This window comes from Lepisosteus oculatus, chromosome 4 (assembly GCF_040954835.1).
Source record: "Lepisosteus oculatus isolate fLepOcu1 chromosome 4, fLepOcu1.hap2, whole genome shotgun sequence".
NCBI lineage: Eukaryota > Metazoa > Chordata > Actinopteri > Semionotiformes > Lepisosteidae > Lepisosteus > Lepisosteus oculatus.
The window spans coordinates 55,380,161-55,405,158 of NC_090699.1; the positions used below are offsets into that span (position 1 = coordinate 55,380,161).

General features: G+C 37.3%; 1 protein-coding gene across 5 annotated transcripts; it reads left to right on the top strand.

Moving 5' to 3' along the window:
- On the top strand, positions 1-23,647 carry nr2c2 (nuclear receptor subfamily 2, group C, member 2). Of its 5 annotated transcripts, none has more exons than XM_015347372.2 (15): positions 1-205; positions 2,966-3,050; positions 11,168-11,278; positions 11,674-11,874; positions 12,845-12,947; positions 13,210-13,389; positions 15,854-16,001; positions 16,363-16,453; positions 16,767-16,900; positions 17,841-18,006; positions 18,925-19,046; positions 19,237-19,376; positions 19,748-19,885; positions 20,769-20,874; positions 21,087-23,647. In XM_015347372.2, exons 2-15 carry the CDS (start codon positions 2,991-2,993, stop codon positions 21,259-21,261), a joined length of 1,875 nt encoding a protein of 624 aa, XP_015202858.1. In that variant the 5' UTR covers positions 1-205; positions 2,966-2,990; the 3' UTR covers positions 21,262-23,647. The 5 variants fall into 5 exon arrangements, with proteins under 5 accessions (XP_015202858.1, XP_006630783.1, XP_015202859.1 ...); XM_006630720.3 differs by having other exon boundaries at positions 3-205; positions 17,841-18,018; XM_015347370.2 differs by lacking the exon at positions 1-205 and adding an exon at positions 327-1,339 and having other exon boundaries at positions 17,841-18,018.
- Positions 23,648-24,998: the final 1,351 nt, after the last annotated feature.

Genomic DNA, 24,998 nt, shown 5'->3' on the forward strand with positions numbered 1-24,998 from the left:
GGCAGACAGGCTGACGTCAGCGCTGTCTGGCTCTCGCTGCTCGGTGAGCGAGGAAGGAGAAGAGCGCTGGAGGAGGAAGAAGAAAAAACTCCCGGCACGCTGGCGGAACGGGGTCACGAACTATGACCTTTCACAGAAGAAAAACAATAACAAATAATTTTTTAAAAACCTGAGAACTAAAAACAACGCTGTTTCCCCCCAGGAGGTAAGACTTCTCATCACTTTCATGCCCGTTTAATGGTATATTGAAACGCGTCGCGGCGAAAGGTGGTTAATTTCACTTTTAGTAGTCCCCCAGCTCCGGGAAGCTCTGCGCCAGGTCCGGTCGTTAAGGTTTTATAAACTGCTGTCCGGTCAGATTTTAGTTGAAACACTTAAATTGGAGATTTGGGAAGGAGTTCATGGGACAAACCCACGAAAACGCGTTTTAGTACGCGAAACGAAGGCAGGCGGGAGAGTCGGGCTGCGTTTGGTTTAAGACGCATCTGAACCCGACCCTTTTACCTTTGCCATCCCGGGGACAGGGGGGCTGGTTTGCAGAGGTTGTATGCATAAACAGAGGCGGACGCAAGCCACTGTCTGCCAGGCTTTTCTCACGAAAAACGACACGTAGGACCACGGGCGTCTTGTGATTTTTACACGCATTTTTAAAATGCACACTTCAATGGCTGCTCGGCGCGACTTGGCGTTGTGCCAGATTCTCCATTTTGTTCTTTTTTTTTTTTGTCTTTGCATGCGATTTAAACTCGGCAGGGACAGATTGTTGAAGCAGTCCATGCATCCCACCAATCGCATAACGCTTGTATGGTGGCTATGAAAGCTTAAAACACCAATGACAGAGGCCGTAATAACGCAGTGTAGGACCGAGTGTGGCTGTATTGACCCCTCCCAATTTTCGAAAATATGTATTTTGCTGCTCCCGTGCAGAAGAATTCGTTTTGACGAATAATTTATCAGATTCTATTGCATGTCACTTGTGCTGCAATTGAAACCGCATTTTGTTTTTCAGAAGAGAGACTCGAGCAGTTATTAAGTGAATCGGTGGAGTAATCTGACAGGGCAAAGTTGTACGCCAAGTTTGAATTATGATTCTGATCCCCGTTAGCGAAATCGTTAGGTTTGATGTGTACAGATAAAAAAAAAATGCTCTTGAATTAGAAACAACACAATTGTGTGTGATGAAGTAAAATCATCCCTCTTTTGGGAAACAAAAGAAATCGACCCGTTTGACTGCCGATGCTCTTTTCTATTACATGTACTATGTCCAGTCTGTTACAAATGAGTGTGCATTAAAGAGAACGAGAAAACAATTTACAGTAATTTATTGTCACGCATCTCGGTGAGTAGATGTATTTTTATTTTGATGAGCAAAAGAACTTGATGTTTAAGACCCACGAGAACCATTTGGCCTATTTCTTTTTCAGTTTCCCCCTAGAATAATGTATTAATGAAAGCTGTGGCATCTTACATATGTTGCCATCTTGATCAACTGTAAGGTGAGAGGCTGCTTGGTTTATTTGCAGCACTGAAGTGTGAAACTCTTGCCCTATGATATAATTCGTTTTGCACTTCGTTATATCAAGACTTTCTGTTTTCTTTGCAGTCTAACAGGATATAGCCCGTTATATATGTTTAAACACTTCATATATTTTCATTGTAAAATGTGTAATATCAAAGCAGAGCAGAGACTGGTTTATGGTTCTTTTGACCCTGCAGTCTATGATAAGTCATATAACACATCACTATACTATTGTTCACTGTAAATATATAGGTCTGTATCTGTGAATTAACATACACTCATCTGCTATTGATTTAGAGCTATACAGACAGTACAATCACACAGCTATAGTGAGGGAGCAAAAAAAACAGGACTGAATCCTATTTTTAAGATAAAAACTATGCAAAAGTATCATGAGCTTAACCAGAACAAGCTTGTGTCAAATTGTGGATATGGCATAATAAGCTGCCACACCTCCTGACAGATCTAATGCCTTTAGTGATACTAAAGATGTTTTATTCGTGAGAGGAGCTGATAATTAATTTTTTCCTCTGGTCTTTTTTTTTTAACCACTAATCAAGAAATCTGTCAGCCTTGCGTGAGGTCAGATCCGAATTTCATATGCAAATTACATTTTATTGACTGAACCCTCTATAAGAGGATTCTGTGAAGAAGACAGCCGTCAGAAGAGATGTTAATGAAATTAGCAGTGTGCAGAATAGTACAGATGGGGGAATACTATACGACGTTGTGAAAAGAAATCAGAGCTGACAAACGGAAGGACAAGGTCGATCCACAGGAATTACTGAAGTAGTGCGAGAAGTAATGGAAAATACTATAGACAACTAGTAGACAGTTGCAGAACTGGGTACAGACACTAAGCTTTGGCAGCAGAAGTACAAAGCTGGATAGAAGGCTGTGATGGAGGAATACCATACAGAAAGCAGCCAAATGAAAATGACTTTGCATAATCCAAGGCCTCATATGCATAATACATCATTGCATTCATTATTAAAATGCATTGCAATGATTTCTTGCTGTTGTGAATGCTAGTGACTATACAGTGAAATGAACAACGTTTTGTGGTCAAGCCATGAATTCAAATAACAGGTGGGGAGGGCACTGCCACTTAATCCTTGAGCTTTACCCACATGATTTCAACAAAACCACTCATCTGTATACATGGTACCAAAATTTGGTTAAAAACTGATACAAGAATCAGCCAAATTAATAATAAAAATAACTTTAAAGTTCTTCAGTGTAGCACAGTGGAGGAATCGATTAGAGAGTTTAAAGAAGGTCCGTAGACTTTAATTCCTGCATTTAGATCTTCCATCTAGGGTTTCTAAATACTGTGGTTAATTCTTACTTTTGACCAATGAAAGTGTTGTAGGATACTGTAAAGAAGAACCATACCAGCATAATTTTGCTTTGGCTGATAGAAGCTGCTGGCTTCTTTCCAAACAGGTTTCGCTAATGATCTTGCATCGCCATGGCAACCAATATGGAGGTGCTAGCTCAGCAGATAGTGGACACAGAGCAGGTGGCTGAGGTGAGTGACAGATGATACAGTACAAGTTGAAACACCTTGGGCTTCATTAGGATGGATATTCACAATGCATAGTGGTGCTGTGGCATTTTGTTTAGGTCTCCCATACATCTTATTAAAAACTGTCTACCAATACAACACCGCTGCCAAATCTGAATCATGTCTTGGTATGATCTATGTGGGCAGATGAGCTTACTACAGTTAAGCTAGATATTACGGCTCCTGCAAAGTTGTTTTGTGGAGTCACGCAAAGCACAACATTAACGCATCAGTTAATGTTTAGTTACCAGATTTCACAAGCAATACATATATTTTAAGCACATCACTTGAATTAGATACTGTTGCATTGTCTCTTCCATGTTGTCCAGGTTGTGAAATTTTAAATTTGCCCAGACGTCTAAGTCATATTGTGATGGTAGATTAGGAATGCGCTGATCTACATGCTGCATCAGGAGTGACAGTGACAGCAAACCCGTGTTTCTTATCTTGAATCTGGTGTTTGAATACAACTTGTTGATGGGGTCTGGTGAAACTTTTCTTCCGACTTGAAACGTGAACCAAATAGACCTTGGCATGCAATCCTAAGACTGGCAGCATCATTCCATACAAACCTTTATTTTTTGTCTCCAGAATAAAATAGGGGAATTCATGAAGGGGGCAAGCCAGAAGAGACAGATAATGTAGAACAAAAAAAAGTCAGTAACGATATGAAATTAAGCGTGAATTTCTTAGGGGAGGTTCTGCATGCATTTGGTTGTCCCTCCGAGAGGATTGTTAACTGCAAATGCTGTGTGGTGTTTGAAAGCTTACTTAGCTCTCGAAACTTTCATGTGTAGGATTATAATTCTTTTAGGTTTCCTATAAGGAAATTGCTACTTAAAAGAAGGAAACGTGCCGATGGGAAGAGTGCAGTCTTACATTAATCTGATTCCAAGCAAGCTACAGTTAAATGGGAATTAACTGCTCAGTATAGAGTATATGCAGAATAACATGGAACTTTAATGGCCTTTAATGCCCTGCCTTGTTTGAGGTACCATTTTGTTAGACAGTAATTTTACTGCAGTGCTTTCTATTATTACCAACAAGGTGAGACTCATCTGACAAGACTATTATAGGCTTCATTAGCTTTGTAGGACATAGTGACTTCCTAACTGTCACCATGCTGTTTTGTTTTGCTTCCTGTTGCTTTTGTGCTGTCTCATCAACTTAACAAGGAATAGAAAAAAAAGAGGGGTGGTTTGGAAAGATCACGTTTCTGTCTTACGGAGGAGCCTGATGATTAAATTAACCTACAGATCATATATGTTTGACTCATAAGACAGACACGGGATACACTTTCTCGATCCAGTACCCAAAGCTGGATGGAAGACCTTGCATGTAAATACATAATTTTATTTGATGCAGTGCTGCGCTACAGAGAAAAAAATATTTTTCAGATTGCTAATACAATTTCGCTTAGTGAAGAAATTAAATGTGTTTCAATTGGAAACAATAAGCTGATAACTTCCGTTAAGGTCTAATTGAGCAGAAACACTTTTGTTTCTCCTCTGTGTGTAAGAGGTACATGTGTGTGCCTTTGATGGATCGACTCCCTGCCCAAGGTTCAAGGTTCAAGGTTCTGTTTTGCTCTTTAAAGCATCTGGAATATTATCCTCATATGAAATTAGTAGCTTTCTGATTATGATTGGGTTTGTAAGAGTAATTACATTGACCTGTGTTGTTTCCATTTTTCTGAACATATATATTAAGAAAACAAAAGGTTTTGTTTAGGAAAAAAAACAACAGAATGAAGCCTGCCATATATTATGTGATTACTGCTTGACCACATGGTTGTTTTATTTTTGATAGCGAAATGGTTTATAGTAAATTGTAAATGTTTTGTTTGTCTTTGAATGTTAACATTTATATTGTGACCCCATAGAGAAGGCACCCTGTTCATTTCTGTGAATAGTCCTGAGATGTGCTATGTATTAAATATTCTGAATTAATCAAGCCTGATAGATTTGCTTTGAAATGAATTCCAGCATGGCTGAGAACATAATTTCGTTTTTTATATTTGATGAATTATATTTGTTTCTTGTCTAATGTTGCTTTGTACTCCCAAGGATCTGCATATGATCAAGGTAATGCATCATGGAGCATTTATCCTAAGTATACGGGTTTAACAGATGTGTGTAATGTGGTGTGTGGTGTGACAATAATGAGTTAAGACTCATGGAAGTAGAATGTGGAGAAATAGTAGTGCTTTGCCTTTGCTATAGCAAGCAGGTGCAGAAGATGTTCATTTATTTGTCTTAGTCTGGAATGGATTGTAGCAGAGAATGCCTAAATGTTTTGTTACTTTTCTTCAGCTGTTTTTGTTTTTTGTATCAGTGTTCAATACTCAAAGGCTGTGTGTTAGTGGAATTAGTTTCAAAACAAGCAAAGAGGATTGAATTTAAAATGCTTGAATAAACTGAATTTGAATAATAGACTTTTGCCTGCATGTAGGGAATGTGACTTCGGATTTCTGTTACATATATATTTATAAGCATTTTAAAGTCAAGGCTTCAGGTCTTTGAAATTAGATTCATTATGTAAGTTTTCGGTGTCTAGAAGTTAGTATTTTTGAAGTATGTGCTTCTGGACAGTGCTATTCCAGATAATTATAATGATGTATGCAATAAATGACGCTACTACTTCATGAAAATTGGAATATTTCCATGTATACAAATGAGTTATCAGCCATGGATTAGCCATTCTTTGTCTGGTATAATAAGCTTGCATTTAATACCTGTCTCTGGGGAGCAGCTATGAGCAGCAGAGATGCTATGATTTGTCTTTGAGCAGGAACAGCAGCATGATTTTGCTCTCCTGCTGCATGAAATTTCCCTTCAAAATCAATTCCTTAGCCTGTTTTAATTTTCACAGTTTCAATGGACTTGTAATTTGAATGCTGTTTTAATGGATTTATTACCAGGAAACCTGTCAGGAGTTAATTTTGACTATTTACAGTTTCCATTAGCAAATAAGTCCAAAAGGGAAAATAAAATGAGCTAAATTCAGCTGGGAATTTATAGGTAAATATGCCATGTTTCTTGCTTTCATTGCATTATTTCTTTACCTTATTAAAATAACGTTGATTGCCGTATGAGTTTAAGATGGAACAGAAAATCGAACCCTTTTTGTTCCCTGTAAAAGACCCCACTGTATGAATAACCTCCCCTGGAAATCCTGCAGGTGAAAATATCCAGAGCCACGGTGACCTGAGCTGAATCTCCCCAGATGAAATTAATCACATTATTAGACAAATTGCCTCAGCAGCTGGCAAAATAGGAGGAACACGTCGATTCTGCTTCCTTGGTTACCAGGGACTGATAGTGCACTTGACCTTCAGAGGAACAGGGTCACAGAGAGGGCATATTTGAACAATTCTGTCTGCTTTTCTGGGCTCTGTACTTTAAGCATATGGACAGCCAAAACAAGGATTATTATTGCAACCCAGCTGATAAAGCATTTATTTGGACATCTGGCTTTTTCATCTTGAAACATTTCACTGAGAAATATATGCCGTCCTGCAGAAGGCTTCTGACGCTGTAAGTACTGTAACCTCTACGCAGCCTTTCAGTTCCTGGAAGCACAATAGAGGAGTCTGTAGGAAGCTTAACTGTTCATTCTGCAGTGCAAACCCTGCACAAGGCAAGCTATTTAGTACATGCTTAATTAAGGGGCACATACGATGACATGACTAGTATGGTCATTGTAGCTTAGTTTTGTGGGCAAAATTGTTTTTTATTGTAAGTGAACAGAACAACAATAGAAGGATTCTGTAGTATGTAGGCAATAATGAATTTGAGAATGTATTACCACTAGTATAAGACATTTCAAGAAAAAAAATCAATCTTTATGATAGAACAAAAATATTTTAGGTAGAGTTTGTAATTTCAGCTTAAAGATTGTAATAGGGATACATAATATCCCTGTAGATATTGTATTTTTGTGTGTGCACTGCTCATACAGGGTAATGCATAAAATATCTGCTGTCTCCTTGGTATTAGAATTTTCTGTCAGTGGGTTAAACAAAAGATTCTTTCCATGTTTTCGTATAGCAGTGTCAACAGATATACAGTATGCATAATGTTACCATGGAGAAAAAATTTGGTAATAACAACAGTTTAATTAAGAAGCACGTATTGAGAGATTGTGACACATCTGAACAGAGATCAGAATTCTCGGAAGACCTCTGCATAACTCTGAGGCTTATTTGTTCAGACACAACTATCTTCTGGGCTGACGGCAGCACTTTCTAAATATTTCACTGCCAATTGCTTTTTACCTGGCTTAGACGTTTTATTTAAGAATAGAGAAATATATTCATGTTTATAGTAAATCGTGTACAGAAGGGAAGTGTCTTTTTATGTTACTTTTTTTGCACACTTTGATGTAACTGGTGTTTTTTGAAAATCACATGCAGGTGTCCTTATTTCAAGGTATTTAAAATTTGTCATTTGGGGTACAGTAACCATTACTGAAATTCTAAAAAACAGTCAATGGGTTAGGAAGGCACTTTTGACACTAAGCAGGTTTGGTTAGAATTCAGCAAACGTACATGTACTTGACCACATCCATCTTTTGATTAATTGTTGTTCAATTTTAAAATTGAGATGTTTGCATTATCATTTTAGTTTGGAGTTTGTACCACACAAGTGTTAATGATACTTGCCATTTAGCTTTGATGAAACCTATAAGAGCTCTCAAAAATAGACATTGTATATGTATATGATTGCTGCTTTTCTGGACCTGAACAATTCGTAATGATTTGTAATTTGTAACGGTTGACCTGTGTTCAGATGTATATACTGTATACAATCTGGCAATAGATGTAGATATTCCATATTAACATGCTTAGCACTTTACATGAGATTTGTCTATATTTATTTACCAATCTTGTATCCATCTCCAAACAATGATTTTTTTTTATCGTCCCAGTGTGGTCCGTGTATACACCAGCTGTTAGTTTTGTATCATAAAGTTGGTACGAAAGCATAAGTGCATTCCTAGATAAGTTCTGGGACCCTGGCGTTTTTTACTTTCTTCACCAGCATATTAGCAACATTATTTAAGTTACATAGAATTGAAGTAGAGTACCGTCTGTTGAGTCAATAAAAACAAATTCTCTGCCTTTTAAAAAGTAAGAGCAGTTCTTCAACTTTTACTTAAAAAATAATAATGACATTAGCAATAAAAGAGTCAAATTTGAAAAGAGTCAAATTTAAGTTAACAGGATTTCCTCTAACTTCACCAGATTCAGTCCCGGTTCTTACCTGAGTCACTCAGCTAAAATGGATGCTAACATCCCACCACTGTTAGAACCATTCTGCACATGATCTAATCCTATACTTCCATTTGGGATTAAGGCAACACCACGGACCCAATCAACCAAGGAAAACTTTTGAAGCTCTTAGCACTGCTACGCTCTTCAGTGTGCTACAGCCTGCTGCTGTGCTTGTCCCCCTGAGAACATCTTGCATCTTTGGCTGGTTCCACTCCCACAGCTGTGTCCAATTAATATTCTTTTTTCTCTTGGTACTGCAGGCTTACATGGTAATAAAATACTTTTCTTACCTACGTCACACAAAACGAGGCATACTCTCACACACTACTGGGGAAAAGTTTAGAAATAACTGGTGAGTCATAGAGGGGCTGTGGGAAGGGTAATATTGCCTTCTCTTATTTACCATAATGCTTGACAGGCTTATATATTGGCAGCCCTGAATACACAACTGCCTTTGCTTTGAAAGTACACTAAGACATTGATGAAAATGATGTCTCAAAAAAGGTAACGGTAGCTCCATTCATCCATTTTTTATTAAAAGTGGTAGAGTGGGGAGGATTGATTAAAAAAAAAACAATTATGTGGTTTTGTTGCAAAATGAATACATTAGCTTTTATGAACAGGGAAATGTCATGTCTTTCCAATGATGGAGAGGATTTTAAAGAGGTATCTTTGCCAGAATAAGAACCTCACAGTTTTTAATGCAAACAATGTACACCTTTGCAGTGATGATCATATTCTTCTACTGAACATAAGTGCTAAAACGTGCCAGCACTTTTAGTAATTTCCATGTGTTTCTTTGCAAATAAAAGAAGAAGACCTTCAGAGAGTAATACTCAATAACGCATGTTACGTATAAAGCAGTAATGGAAAATGCATTCTTGATAACTATTGTTTGCCACATGAAAACCTGTTGCTTTTGAAAAAAACTGTAATTAACACCACCATAGGATAAACCTGATATAAAAGATTGAGACATCTGGGTTTGGCAGCTTGGTAATTGGTGATATGTGTTTTAAGGCTTTTTTTGCATTGTTAATATCAGCAGAAGTTGAAGAATGCTTTTCATTAAATTGAAAAAATTAGTTTGAGAACCACAGCAGGATGGAAGTGGTATATTAAGGAAGTTATGTTTTAAAGTAAATTAAAATAGTCTCCAAAAACTGAAGTCATAAATTGTTCGCTAATTCATAGCTGGTACGCTGTTGTTAAGGTGTTTGACCTGTAATACATCTCAGTCCAGTCCAGTTAGCTGTTCCAGCAGAAGAGCAACTTTTTGTACTTTTTGATTTTACAACTTTGACAGAACTATTGTCCTTTCTAAAACTCCCCAGCAACCGTTCATTTCCAACTTATCTTTTTTTTTGTCTGGAACCTTTAGCAAAACAGTCTAAATAACCATGAAGGAAGTTAAACTCTTGCAGTCCTTAAGGTATGCAGATTATGCATGGGGCACTCAAAGCTTATTTTGCAGTTAATATAGGGACTCCTCTCCACCACCACCTATGTGTAGTATATTGATGCGATCATCACAGCCAAAGTGACGTTTATTACACGTCAGGTATCAGTCGACAGAAGAACAGAGTAATAAAGCCAGTTAGTACATGGGTATTATTAGGAGTCTGTGACTGGTAAAGGCCAAGGGGAGGTTTGGACAGGACACTGGGGATAACACATCTACTGTTTTTAAGAAATAAACTAAGGTTTTTAATGCAAGAGAGAGTCATGATCACAGTTTTACACCTCACCTGAGGACTGTGCCATTTCTTTTACAATTTAGTGTCCACATCACTATACTGGGGGATTAGGACTCACACAGACCACAGGTTGAACTCCCCCTGCTGCCCCCACTAAAACCTCTTCCAACAGCAGCCTTAGTTTTCCCAGGAGATCTCCCATCCAGGTACTGGGCAGGCTCACACCTGCTGCGCTTCAGTAGGTTACCAGTTGTGATATAGCTGCTGACCTAAGGGTACTGTAAGTGAAAAAAGAAGGAAGAGCTGGGAAGGTCCTGCTGAAATTTGCAAGTTCAGGAAAGAGCCTATGCCAATTAACATATTCGCTAGAATTTGAATCCCTTTGTTTCTCCAGTCTGATCAGGGAAGCCTATAAGGTCTAAAGAAATAAGCCACATTTTGTGAATTTTGTGAATCTTTCTACTAAACACTAAAATTGGAATTAAGTTAATGAGAGGACCAAGACAAAATCTACAGCATCAAATGGGATATCTCGTATAAATTAAATCCTGAAGTGGAAGACATGATTCGACCAAATGGGGAGAATTCCTCTGACCCGCCTACCTTTGACAAAGTCAGCTTTTAATGTGTCAGAGGCAACACAGCCCCATAGTGGAGGCTCAGCACTGTCTGGACGAGAGCCATGACCCTGGCAACATCAGGAGGTTACTGGATGACATTTGGCTAGTGACATGACCCAGGCTCAGTCCTGTGATTATAGTGCCTAGCTTGCTTTTGGGCAAGCTCCTTTACCAGTGTTGTTTTTTCCTGCAGTTCATGCTCAATTCCAGTTGTTTGGGTCAGTGCTAGCAGTGGGGTAGATTACTGAACACCGCTCCCTGTTTGTCACAGATCTTACCAGGAAAGGAAGAGTGAACTTCTTGTTGAGAGATGAAGACATCATAGACGAGACATAAAATTACAGAATTGCAATGTGTATATTGTCACTTGTTACATATATAAAGTTTTACGTTTGTGTCTTTAAAAGGAACACATGGCCCTTACTGGGAAAAAAAAAAGAGTTTAAATAATGTGAGATTGACCTGTCTCTCTTGTGTGCTCATGTGCAGGTCCAGACTGTGCAGACCTCCACTCCAGACTCCTCAGTGATGAGCAGCTCCCCTCAGAGAATTCAGATCATTTCAGCTGACTCTGCAGTCACCTCTCCACAGCGGATACAGGTGTGACAGGGCTACTGGCCGAAGACCCATTAATCAATTTTTGGACAACATGTATAAAATGTATAATATATGTTCTAAATGAACAAAAATCAGTTTTTTTCTTTGCTTATTGGTATTATTTACATTCACTGTTCCATCTTATTTTTTTTAAAAGCCTATTAAGATTAATTTGATTGATGTTTTTATTCACAGAGACCTACATTTCTACCCATGTATATGAAATCCTATGCATTTTACTGAAGCAATGTGAGTAATGTATATTGCTCAAAGTTACAACAGTGGTACAGTACTCTATCTAGTATTTGAACCTGCCTGCAACATTCCAGTTGAGAGTCCTAACCACTACTCCACACTGTCTTATGAGTGACAAATAGTTTAATTGTTTTGCCTTCCAGATTGTAACTGACCAGCAAACAGGCCAGAAGATACAGATCGTCACAGCAGTGGATCCGTCAAGCACTTCCAAACAGCAGTTTATATTGGCCACTCCAGATGGAGCTGGTGCGGGAAAGGTGATCCTGGCCTCCCCAGAGACCTCAAACACAAAACAGCTCATTTTCACTACCACCGATAACATTGTGCCAGGTAGAATACAGGTAAGTCAAACTCCAGCTTCATTTAAAAAACAACATGAAGGATTTGACTGCCACGCTAATCAAAACAACTAAAGAAAAGCACTTGTCTTAAGGGGAACTGCAGTCCCAATTTCTCAGACCAGTTATCGAATCTCGGTTACAAAAGTTCATTGATGGTATAGGAAAAAAAACAATTTTTGAATTAAGCACAATATTGTGAGCTTTGTGAAAGGACTGTAAGTCGCCATGTTGTCTCAAACCCCTGGTCTTGCCGTGGGCGAGAGCATGAGTTCCCATTTAGTGGGACATTATGTAGCCCTTCCTGCTCGCTAGTCACTGTAATAATGTAACGTGATATACGAGCAAATTAAGTACAGGTTGTGCAGCAGATATTTAATTGCAGAAAGTTTCCAAAGTAATCTGCACGCAGAGTTAACAAGGAAGTTCTATTTATCGGGAAAACCGTCTTGAAGTCAACAGCAATATTTCTGTTGGATTAAAAGGGCATTATTCACAAGACTGCTTCTTTACAAAGTAATAGGGCTGCTTCACCTCACCATGCATAAGATTGGTTGCCTCATTCTGAACCACAGAATATGGTGCTGTGCTTATACATTTTACTTTTATTGTGGTTTGAAATACACTCAATCAATGCTAATTCTTTCTAATCCCGAAATATAAAAATAGTTGAAGTTCATCTTGTAAGTGTCAGCCGCCAGTAATTGTCGTGAAAAAAACCTGACAAGTTCTCTTTTGATTTTGGTTGAAAGTCCATAAATTGTATTTTTGACACTATTTAAGATGCAAAATAAGCTTCAAGGATAACAGCTTTCACAGAATTCCCTGCTTTACAAGAATAATATTTAACAGTGTATATGAATGTGTGTATCACTTACAAACAGATTAATAGATACTGTAGCAGGATGTTTGTATTTTAGAGATGCTAGATTAGCGTTTTTCTCCCAGTTGATAGGAAGTTGTGTTGTTTCAGATTGTGACCGATGCGGCTTCAGTGGAGCGTTTGCTGGGGAAAGCAGATGTGGGCCGGTCACAGCCTGTGGAGTACTGCGTCGTCTGTGGAGACAAGGCGTCAGGTAAGAAGGCAGCCCTGTCCACGCCAGGATGGGCACGACAGAAGCACCTTGCTTACCGCAGTTTAATTCACAGTCAGTTAAGGGCAGTGACAGGTAAGCAGGATGGATGGCATTTTGTTTTGTGGAGGAGCTTGCTTTCCAGAAACGCAGTGCAAGAATCCTGGTTCCCTTGGGGCGTTATAAAATCTGTATGGCGGTGTCATCTTGTAGTGAAGAGGCATACAGCTGATTTTTTTTTTGTTGTTGTCTCTTTTGTTGATAGGTCGCCATTACGGTGCAGTGAGCTGTGAGGGGTGCAAGGGCTTCTTTAAGAGAAGCGTGAGGAAGAACCTAACCTACAGTTGCCGTAGCAACCAAGACTGCATTGTCAATAAGCACCACCGCAACCGCTGCCAGTTCTGTAGGCTGAAAAAGTGCTTAGAAATGGGCATGAAAATGGAATGTGAGTTCTGTCGCGGCACTACAAGCTGGCATCTAATAACAAACAGTGTTCATGAAGTTTCATGAAGACACCAAGCAGACTAATCAGACCCGTGGCTCATTTCTATTTGATCATTGTTTAAGAAGGACATTTGAATATATATATATCAAAGTGTTATTTTTATTTTGTCAATCCATTTAATTATATCATCTTGAGGGCTATGAAGACTGACATCCACCAGCTGTTCCCTTCTGAAAGTTGGCTTAACTTATTTTTGTAATAAATTCATTTTTTTCCATTAAACAGAGGCAGTTATGGGATTATGAAGGTTATTGATGTATAATTATATAATGGTGTTATATAGATGAACTTAGGTCATAACAATACTATCTGTTACTATTTGTATTAGTATTTCTGATGCTTAAGTTTGGTATTTTTGATGTTTAGTTTGCAGTATAGTTACAGCTTCCTTCTTTAACTTAATGTTTTACTTGACACTCACTGTCACCCTGTTAATGTTTTAGCACTAATGTCAGTGTTAAATAGTTTAAATAATTATGGCTTTATTGTGAGTGTACATTAACGTAATGTAAAATAGTTTCAAATTAACAATTGCACAATAATTTAGTAGACAATGATAGAACTGTATTATGAAGCACTGTATGGGACTTTGTAGACACGTCCTGGTGAGTGGCCATCAGGAAATTGCACATCTTCACAATTAATTAAAAGAATCTTCTTAAAATTATAAAAAGGATAAAAGTCATATTAACTGAATATATGAATGTAAGATTTCTTTAGGTTCTGCAGTTACATGATTAAGTGTTGTACTGCGCTTATATGTGCATTTTTACCTGACTTATGTACAACATACTTGCAAGTACTAATTCTCATTGACTACTTAAAACCAGTCAGAGTCATAGGGATCTTATCAGCCTACGCGTAACATGAGCTTTGCAGTGGTAAATACTAATTACTGCTTAAAAAAAGTGCCCAGATGCACTCACAAGCATGCCATCCTACTCCTCTAAACTATCTGAAATTAGGTTTTAGCAGCAAAATATGATGCTCAGATCACGTTATAAAAGGTGCAGAGAGGCATATACCCAATTAGATTATGTAGAAATCATTTGATACGATTTCATACCACTGATTTTTGTAGTTCAGGGCAGAATCACATTGGTGTTCAAGGCTGTTGTGGTGACCCACTGGAACCCCACTGAAACAATGAAGAGTTAAGGTGAATTTTAGGGATTTACATAGGACACCACACAGATTATTATAAGGAGAAAGGAGAATGAAGTCATATAAGAAATTATATGACTTCCCTCCCAACCTTTGTTCTCCCGCTACTTTACCTTTGCCTACTGCCCTGTCTCTCTCACACCTGAAGAAGGCTCCACGGCCGAAACGTTGTGTTCTCTTTCTTCTTTTTTTCAGCATGGAATAAACCTATTACTTGTTCCTTTGCAGCCTACGCATGCTGACGCAGCTACCCACCTGACATATAAGAAATTATGTGGATTTAGGTACAGGGAGAGAATGACAACCAGAAGGGTGGAATTGGAGCTGCTGAAACAAATCTGAGTGGAGTTTGTGTTTTAGTATCAGGTTTTTTATTAGAACAATTTATTTTCTTATGCTGTCAGGTGGCATGCTAGAGCCATATACAAAAGTGTACAAATATGCTTCTTTTCCATGGATATGCTGTAAAGTTGGGTGAAGCTGGTGGTGAGCTTGTCATTATGAACCTCTATTCTGACTGCCCTTGTTGCTGGATTTGAAAGATTTCACGTGAAAGGCAATTAGCAGATTAATCTTTTATCTGTTAATTACTATAAAAAATTAAGCCATGCTCCTTGCTACATATAGTATTTAGTAGACTATTTGTAAATTGTGTTCAGCATTTCTCTGTATAACAACACAACTGAATGCAAACATATTTGCCTTAACCTTTTTAAATGTAATCCCTAAAATTAGGTAACAGAAAATAAGAACCTTTTTATGAGCACCAAATTAAAAACTGCTGGTGGTGTTGAATTTATGTTCCTTGCAGGTTTTTAAAGTATGATACTGTTACCTGACCCATGCTCAACCAGGTAAAAATGCAGACAATGCATCCCCTTGCAGAAACACATAGCTAATGGGAGAAATAATTATTGAGTCATCAAGTGTAAAGTTGAACTTATTTATTTGACTAGCTATTAAGGAAAACATCATAAACACCAATGCAACCAAACCAGGAGAGAAGATTTGAATATTACAGTACAGTATATAACATCTACAGTAGCATATAGTTTTCACATTCCTTTTTTCTGAAGCATTACGTAGAAAATTAACATTAGTCTAATCAGATTATGTGATGAATGAAAAGAAGTAACTGGATCAATGTTCAGTTATTCCTTTATCATACATCTACATGTTAACATACATGTTAGTGTTTGATAAGGTCCCATTGACAGTATTTTTTTCTCCTTTTTTGTAGCTGTGCAAAGTGAGAGAAAGCCAATAGACTTGCCAAGAGAAAAGCCAGCTAACTGTGCAGCCTCAACGGAGAAAATCTACATAAGGAAGGACCTGCGGAGTCCCCTCATTGCAACCCCTACATTCATCACAGAGAAAGATGGTTCAAGGTAATAAAGTCCTGGTGTATTGTTTCACATATATTTGTTTTAATATGAAAGCTTTGGGGGTGTTCCTGTCAAAGCAGTTCAAACTTACCTTTTCAGCCCTTGTACAGGACTGTCGGCACTGTCCCAGAGCCACTTACAGCTATGCCTTCAGGAAATAAGAGTTTGAATTTCAGATGTTATCTGCATTGATGCCAATATACTGTAGATGTATATTGCAGTGTCAATTTAAATGTTATAACAAGGCATATTGTTTTTGCTGGTAATTCAGTATTTGTGATCTTAAACTTGCAAAAGCGATCCTTAAGGAGATTCTCATTGTTGTATTGTTGACTGAAAGGAATCTTGTTTTAATTCATTTTAGGTCCAGCCTCTTGGATCCTGGTATGTTGGTGAACATTCAACAGCCATTAATACAAGCAGATGGAACATTGCTTTTAGCTACAGACTCAAAGGTAAGCAAAATATCTTAAGCCACTCTTGTTTAATTTATTCCGGATCCCTCTTTTGAACACGGCTAACAACCCTGTCCCGTAAAAAATTAATGTTGCAGAAATAGCAACCGGATGTTGCTGTCCCTACATGCCGGAAGGCATAATGGGCAAACATCCATACTCTTTTGTAATCTTGCAATTTTAAAGTGCATGTTTTCTAGTAACTTTTTTATCATAATTTATATATAATTTAATTTCTATAGTATAATTTCCATTATAATGTTGTTACAGTTGTATTGTACATAGAAATCTAAATAATTTGTTTTTGTCTAAGGCTGAATCGAGTCAAGGGGATTTGGGTACTTTAGCAAATGTGGTCACTTCACTTGCCAACCTTAACGAATCGCTTAACAATGGAGATGCCTCAGAAATGCAGCAGGAGGACCAATCTGCCAGTGAGATAACACGGTATTTACTATCCTAAATATGTTTGACATTTTCCATGGGGTTCACATTCTGGGTGGGACACTGCTGTTATGCCCTAACGCAGGGTACTGCATCAAGATTACCCTTGTAAAGCGCCCAGCTGTATGAATGAGTGAAAATATAAGTTGCTTAAACAAAGTAAGATAATATACCAATGTTTGTAGATACTTAGAAGGCTCTGCAAAATTTTGTGAAAATTCAAACTCATAGATGTGCTTGTGCTGAGTGTGGCTCTCCCTTCTCCTGCGTGGATAGAATCCCAGTCAGTCATGGGGCTCCAAGCATGCACAGCTCTGCTTCCCAGACAGTGAACATCTCCACCATGCCAAAAGTCTCTGCCCGGACAGAGTACTCAACTGTACATTTCAGAGAGGGGTAATGTCACCCATTGTATGGAACCCTGCACTCTGCCCTGAGTTGGACTCTTCCCATCAAAATGTCCTTCTCCTCATAGACTGATAGACAACCTGAGTCATGGTCCCAGTATGACAAATGTAGCTCTGCCTGTGCTTGCCAGAATTCTATCCCAGTTACTTGCGAGCTCTGAGCACACACAATAGGCAGCAGATAACTGCACTACACCAAAAGACCAGTCCCCTGCTGCCACAGAATTCTGCAGGGTCTAGATTTCTGATTGGGGGGTAACATTGGGTCTGTAAACTTGGGGAGCTATATGCGTGGAGTTTGTACGTTCTCTCCATGTTCATATGTGTTTACTCCAGGTGCTCCAGTTTCCACCCTCAGTGGTAGGTTAACTGGCTTGTGTAAAACCGGACCTGGTGTGAGTATTTGTGTGTGTTTGTGTCTATGTAGTAAATTGATTGTCACTAACTTTGCACCACCTGGGCTTCGGCTGTGGAAATGAAGAGGAAGAGGCCCGTTTCTCGTTTATGTTGTGATTTTTTTTTCTCCCTATTTGCAGTGCCTTTGACACTTTGGCAAAAGCACTGAATCCCACAGACACCACTGCGGTGCAGAACCTCACAGAGGGGACTGACACAGGAGGGGGCGCCAGCATCCAGGTGATCAGCAGAGACCAGTCCACTCCCATCATTGAAGTGGAAGGACCTCTCCTCACTGACACTCATGTTAGTTTTAAGGTTTGTATTCCTATGATGAGAGCATTGTGCTGTGTTTTGTAACTGTGTGCAACAACAGGAAATAGATTGTTAAACTGCTTGAATTGGACACCTTTTTAATACTGTCTTCAAACACATTAAGGTGTCAGATTTCTAGTTAAAGCAGTTATTTCACTTTTTCAAAATTATGGTTATATTTCAGATTTTTGTGAAGTCTTCTTCTGGTGAAGTTACACTGACAAAAGACCATTGAGTTTAACTATCTTGTTTAAAGGGGAAGTTTGGTTCAAAGGGGAATGGTTCAAATCACTAGAAATCCCCTGTCACATTAACCTCAAAGGAAGAAATGAGTGAATATTGTTCTTTGTGAAATGTCTGAATTTTACATTTTCTAACATTTAAATCTTTAATTTCAAAGTGTTGTAATGAAACACATATATTCTTCTGTGTAGTCCAATGCAGTTATTGATATATCTTTTTCTTTTGGATCCACACTTTTAAATCAGTTTCGCTCACTCTCACACTGGTTCAGATCCCCACACGTTATTGGAAGAAACACACCAAAATATGCCAGTATTTACCAATTACTGAGTAGAGGTTTGTGTGGGGATTCATTGTAGTCAAGTGGTAAAAGACCCTTTAGCAATGTTCACAATAAGCATTTTTCAATTCAAATGGATTTCTGCATTAAAACATAAAGCCTTGCCTTCAACAAACAAGTTATTTCACCGGATGTCAGTGTTGTAAACAGTAGAGAACAGATTCCACCGTGGAGACGAGATTTCACGGCAAATGCCACATTTTACACAGCTGCAAAATTGATAGGGTTTTAATTGTAGCTCTAATAGCGTCTTATGATTATCTATAATTATGTATAATAATTTAATGACTTGTCAGACTAACGTAAGTTTTTTTTTTCTGTTGTAGCTGACAATGCCAAGTCCCATGCCAGAATATCTGAATGTACATTATATCTGTGAATCTGCCTCGCGATTGCTGTTTCTTTCCATGCACTGGGCCAGGTCCATTCCTGCATTCCAAGCCCTGGGGTAGGAATTGTATGGTTACAATAGTAAATGAAGCAAAGTAGTACTAAATAGTTCCTGTTTGTTCTAATGGAGTTATTTTAACTGCACTCTGCACTTTGGTTTTTGGAGTACTTTTGATGTAGTTGTGACATTATACATTATGAATCTGCAGAAATTGAGAGATGTGACTCTCCAAATGTTTTCTCAACAGCCAGGATTGCAATACCAGTCTTGTCCGTGCCTGCTGGAATGAACTGTTTACACTAGGCTTGGCACAGTGTGCACAGGTTATGAGTCTTTCTACAATCCTTGCAGCTATTGTCAACCACCTACAAAATAGCATTCAAGATGGTATGTTGCAGTTTTTACTTCGTAAGCACAGAGCTGAAAATTGTTTTACCCTTTATAACAGCTGTAAACCTGTTTTCATTACAATTTAACACAATGTTGTATGTAGTAGCTCTGAAATCTGTTTAAGAATGATTTTGTGGATGCTTGAGCAAATGAGCTACTACACATAGCATTATAGCGAGACATTGCATTAGAATATTGGAAAAGACTAAAGATTTTGTGTAAATATGTACACATACTCTCTTGTTCATGCACAGCTTCTTTTAAATGTACATTTTTCCACACTTCACTGTACACCCTGGGGTGCTTACTCAATAGCTTAAACCTTTTGACCTGGGTATGTTTATGTGCTATATTTTGTTTTATTCTAGATAAGTTGTCAGGGGATAGGATAAAACTGGTGATGGAGCATATCTGGAAGCTACAAGAGTTTTGTAACAGCATGGCTAAATTGGAAATAGATGGATATGAGTATGCATATCTTAAGGCTATTGTATTGTTCAGTCCTGGTAAGTAATTCACTTCCAAATATGAACCTAGATAAATATTTCTAATTTTGTTTAAATGTTTTAATCTTATTTCCAACTATTTGTTTCTATTTTATGTCTTATAATAAAACATAATTATAATAATAATTGCTTACACTTGTATAGCGCTTTTCTGGACACTCCACTCAAAGCGCTTTACAGGTAATGGGGACTAGCCTCCACCACCACCAATGTGCAGCATCCAACTGGATGATGTGACGGCAGCCGTAGTGTGCCAGAACGCTCACTGCACATCAGCTATCAATGGGGAGGAGAGAAGAGCAATTAATTCAATTCCTAGATGGGGATTATTAGGAGGCCATGATTGGTAAGGGCCAATGGGAAATTTGGCCAGGACGCCAGGGTTACACCCCTGCTCTTTTATAAATCACTTATATTGTGTACAAAATTAAATAGTAAAGGTTAATAATGTCATTCTGAACATGTTTTTGAATACAAAAAGTAAACTGTAATTCAGTTTCAAAGTTTTCTCTTGAGTACATCCATGGGCAAAATTGATAATTTGTTCTTGTTTTGCGCTTGCCTTGTTTTGACCCTGTTGTGGTGTCCTCTTAGATGTGGTACAGTGTCTATAGTCTTTTTTATAATCAACTGTATAAAATACTTTTTTTTCCCTGAAGGAAATCTGAGTATCATTGCTTCACTTCTCTATTACCTTCCAAATCAGCTTTCTACTTGTATTCTCTCTATGAAAATCATTTTAGATTTTCAACTTCACGTGAGCAACATCAGTGAGAATTAAACTGAATTGTTTCCATCTGCTTCTAAAAATAACAGCAAAAATAAAAATCTTAAAGACTGTGGAATGGTTCTTTAATCATGGTAAATAATTGCATTTCTTCAGATCACCCAGGTCTAAGCAGTACAAGCCAGATTGAAAAATTTCAAGAAAAGGCACAGATGGAGTTACAGGATTATGTGCAGAAGACATATCCAGATGACACATACAGGTATGGCCATATGCAATATTTTAAAGTACTGTGAGGATCATACACTTTTCCCAAGATATACAGTATATGAGTATAATCAAGGCTCTAGTTCTTCTAGGGTAGTTGGCAGAATATAGTGGGTTTACCATAAATTTACAAGTAAAATTAGAAAAATGTAGAAAAACTACAACCTGGATTTTTGATCGTTCTAATTCTTATTTCTTCATTTCTAGATTAGCACGTATACTGATGCGCCTCCCAGCACTGCGGCTCATGAGCTCTGGCATAACAGAAGAGTTGTTCTTCACCGGTCTCATAGGAAATGTTCCTATTGACAGTATAATCCCCTACATTCTGAAAATGGAAACTGCAGAATACAACAGCCAGATCACAGGGACATCTGCATAATCTGTAACTTTTAACAATTAGCCACTGTTTAAAGATGGCATTTCTATTTATTTTTTAAAATGTCTTCGGTTCTTTTTGCTTGAGGCAAAGGAGAAAAATATGTATCAGGGCTAGAATCAACAAGTCATTTTTTCGACATGTACACTCTTACAGTGTCCAAACTATTGTAAAGTGGAAACATGTTTTCCTGTTGTGAATACTATGTTATAAAATATGTTATAAAATAAGATAAAATAATGGAGATAGAAGATTCTTTCTGCACCTTTACTTAAAATTCCATGGATGGACCAGATTTTGAGTTTATACTTTGTATCAAAAAAGGAATTAATCTCATCAAGTGATGCTATTGCCTTTTTGTTCATTTTTTAATAATTCTATAGCGACTATTGGCAGCAACAAAATTAATAATGAAACTTCAGTTTGTTAAGCCTTTTTAAAAGTTTTTCTTAACTTTTTTTATAAATAATACTAACAGTCCACATTTTAATTCTGCTAACAATAGCAACAAAATGCAAACACATATAGCAGCCATAGAGTAGATAAACATTTCAATGCCATTTACCAAACTCAATGAAAAGTGACAAAATGACAAGATGTAAATGTTTTAGTATTGAACTTTGTAAACAGAGATCCAAATAAGGATTGTTTACTCTAAAATAAGGATTGTTTACTCTAAAATAATAAAAAAAAGGAATATTGAACTATATTCAATATACTGTATAGGAATATTCTAATCATTTAAGCCCTTTTGTGTGATTTTATTGCTGTTTTCCGTTAGGTTAATCATATGCAGGGCACGGCCTATGCAGCAACTAGCAGGCTGACTAGTGTTGGAAATTATGTGTGGAGTAGATTTGTGTTGAAATTCACCTCAGCCTTGGTATACAATACAGTGAGTTCTTGTTTAAAGTAAGAATGTTAAAATTGACAACAGCCTTGAAATGAATCTGTTCTTGTTCATTATGAGATTGTCTAGTGATCTTTGTATTTTCCTAACAGCCATTCATTTTCTAACCGTTTGTCCAATACAGGGTCATTTATTTCATGTTTTTAACAGATAACATCAACAGCTTTCTCTGGAAGTAACCACAGAAATATACGTGGAGTTCCATTTAAATACTGAAAAAAAACATTGCATTTCTATAGGTAATTATCAAAAAAGGTGAATAACTTAGTTGATGTATACTTCATTATAAGGCTCAACAAAGACACATAAGTAGTGTGTTTCTATGAATATATTCACCTATAAGTACACATTTAAGAATAAATGTAGACAATTACATAATTGGATGTGGAATTTTTAATTGCCAACTGTACGTTTGTTCCATATACGTTTTGATTCACATGTCCATCAAATGATCACCTTATTTCCCAGATGGGAAATGTAAGTATCCTAATTTTATACAATGGCCTTTTTGTTTGCATGACATGTTCACAGCTAACTTTTCATTTGCTGCCATGACAATCAAATGCTGTATGAGATGCTCGCTATTTTGTGAAAGATTTGCAGTTTCTCGTTTGTTATTTTTGTTTCATTTTTAGACAGTTAAAGGCTAGTTTCTTCACAGAAGAAACAATATAAAAGTAAAGGATTTGCACACTAGTAAGCCTTTCTACAACAGCTAGGTGCAGTGTTTCAAGGCTCTATAAGAGTGACAAACACTGTGGGTCTTATGTGAAGACATGCTTTTTTTTATAATCCTATATTCCTATATATTGCAAACAAGATCTCAAAGATAGTCTCTAAATTATAGTGTTGTATGTTGGTATTTGTCAGCTTTCTGATGTTTTTTTTTGCATAGCAAATGATTTCATATTAACAATTAGTAGCTGTTACCTTCAAAATTGTTATTGGTTGCAAATCTGATGTTAAAGATGCACGCTGTATATGAAGAAATGGTAACTTGTTTTGCCTTTCCAAAGTAAATCTGTGCATAGAAATGTGTAACTGCAAATCAACATGTAATGATGCCCATAAAGCCATGTCCATCCATAAAATCCACAGTATTTGGTACAGCAGAATTGATGTATAACTGAATTTAACCTGAAGTGTATGTATGTTAATAATCTGATCTTTAGGTTTTTAAAACCTGCCAAGACTGTTGTTTATCTCTTTTCTTTTATGTGAATTTGGCTTTGTACTGTACATGTAATTTCATTGAAAATGAGTGCATGTTCTTTTTTAATCAGAATCTTTTATAATCTGATCTGTGTCTTCAATCCTGAAGAAAAGTTGCATTGTTGTTTTTGTATATAGAGCATTGCAGTGCATGGATTAGCTTATGCATTTTATTAAATGCTGTAAAAATGTGGAGTTACAACATTGTGGCTAAAAAGATACTACTACCTGAAAGAGCAGTTTATACAATTAAAAGTACTTAATGCAGTTTTGTGATGCCTTGTTTCCTGTGTGGTTTTAATTGGTTTTGTATGACTTGGATACATAATTGTGTTCTTCAATCTACATTGCCCTAAGTGTGTGGTTTAATTTATATGCAAAGGTAGTTGCAAGAATCTTAAAAACATGATCTATGTATCATATATCTAACATATGGTATGCTAATGTTACCCACATGATCTGTTGTTAACTATGGCCCCCTGCTGTGTGTCCAAGGCTAATGCATGCACAACATAGAAGTCACACTCGTCTCACCTTTTGTGCACAACACCTGGATATTCAGTCTACAGAGCAAGAGTAGGCAATTCCAGTTCTCAAGGGCTGTACGGTCCATTGTTTTTCATTTAACTTTAGGTACTAATTACTGAATTGAAAAAGCTGTTTGCTTAGAAGTCAGGTAACCTGTTGTTTTTTAGATCTTAATCACCTGCTGTTTGAAAAAGTATAATAGACAAGGCTAGCCAACTGTGGTCCATGCAGTTCAGTACTGTATGTCTTATGAGTCACTGTCAAAACAATTTCTAAAGGCATCTGTCTGTTGTGATATTTTTTGAAAGTTATTTTGTTTACTGAGAAAATTGGGAATGACCAATTATAGCCCGTGAGTGCTACTTGGTGTTGGTATACTAATTTCAAGTCTCAGCTACTTAAAGCATTATTCAGCCACTTCAGAGGTCAAAAATGAAATCGTTCCAAGTGTACAGATACTAGTGATATAAAGGTGACCAATAAAAGCATCTGGATTTTGGTTTTCCAGGACCATGTCCTAGACAAGGAGATCTCTGTCCTGCTCAAGGAGGCCAGCCTTTGCTCGAAATTTTCATTTCATTTAGCTTAAAATGCTTTCGCTTTTAAGATACTTTTGGGAATACCAGTATTCACAATATTACACACCAATATTATAACAATATATTTTTTATTGTGCAGATCTAACCAAATATGGAATGCAAATCTGACAAGTAAGTGCGTGATTCTGTCTTGATCTTTGAAGTTTGAGATAATATTAAATAATATGTTGTAATTATGCCAAGTTTTGTTTTTACAATGTATTTTTTAGATAAAAAACTACTATACTAATGTAGAATAGGTCGAGGTGTAGAATGTGTTTAGATTTAATTTTGAAGATTTGTATGTTCTTATGTAGGTAGTTAATAAAACACCACAAACAGTAAAACTATGCATTCTGGCCTGTTAAGAGGAAGGCAGAGTCAATCTTGGGCAGGGAGACTCGTTTGGGTCAGATCTAGAGCAATTGAAGTTTGGCCCTGACCAATAACACACCAACATCTGAAACTCATCTCTATTGTAGGCAGAGATGATGGTTAACATGGAAACCTTC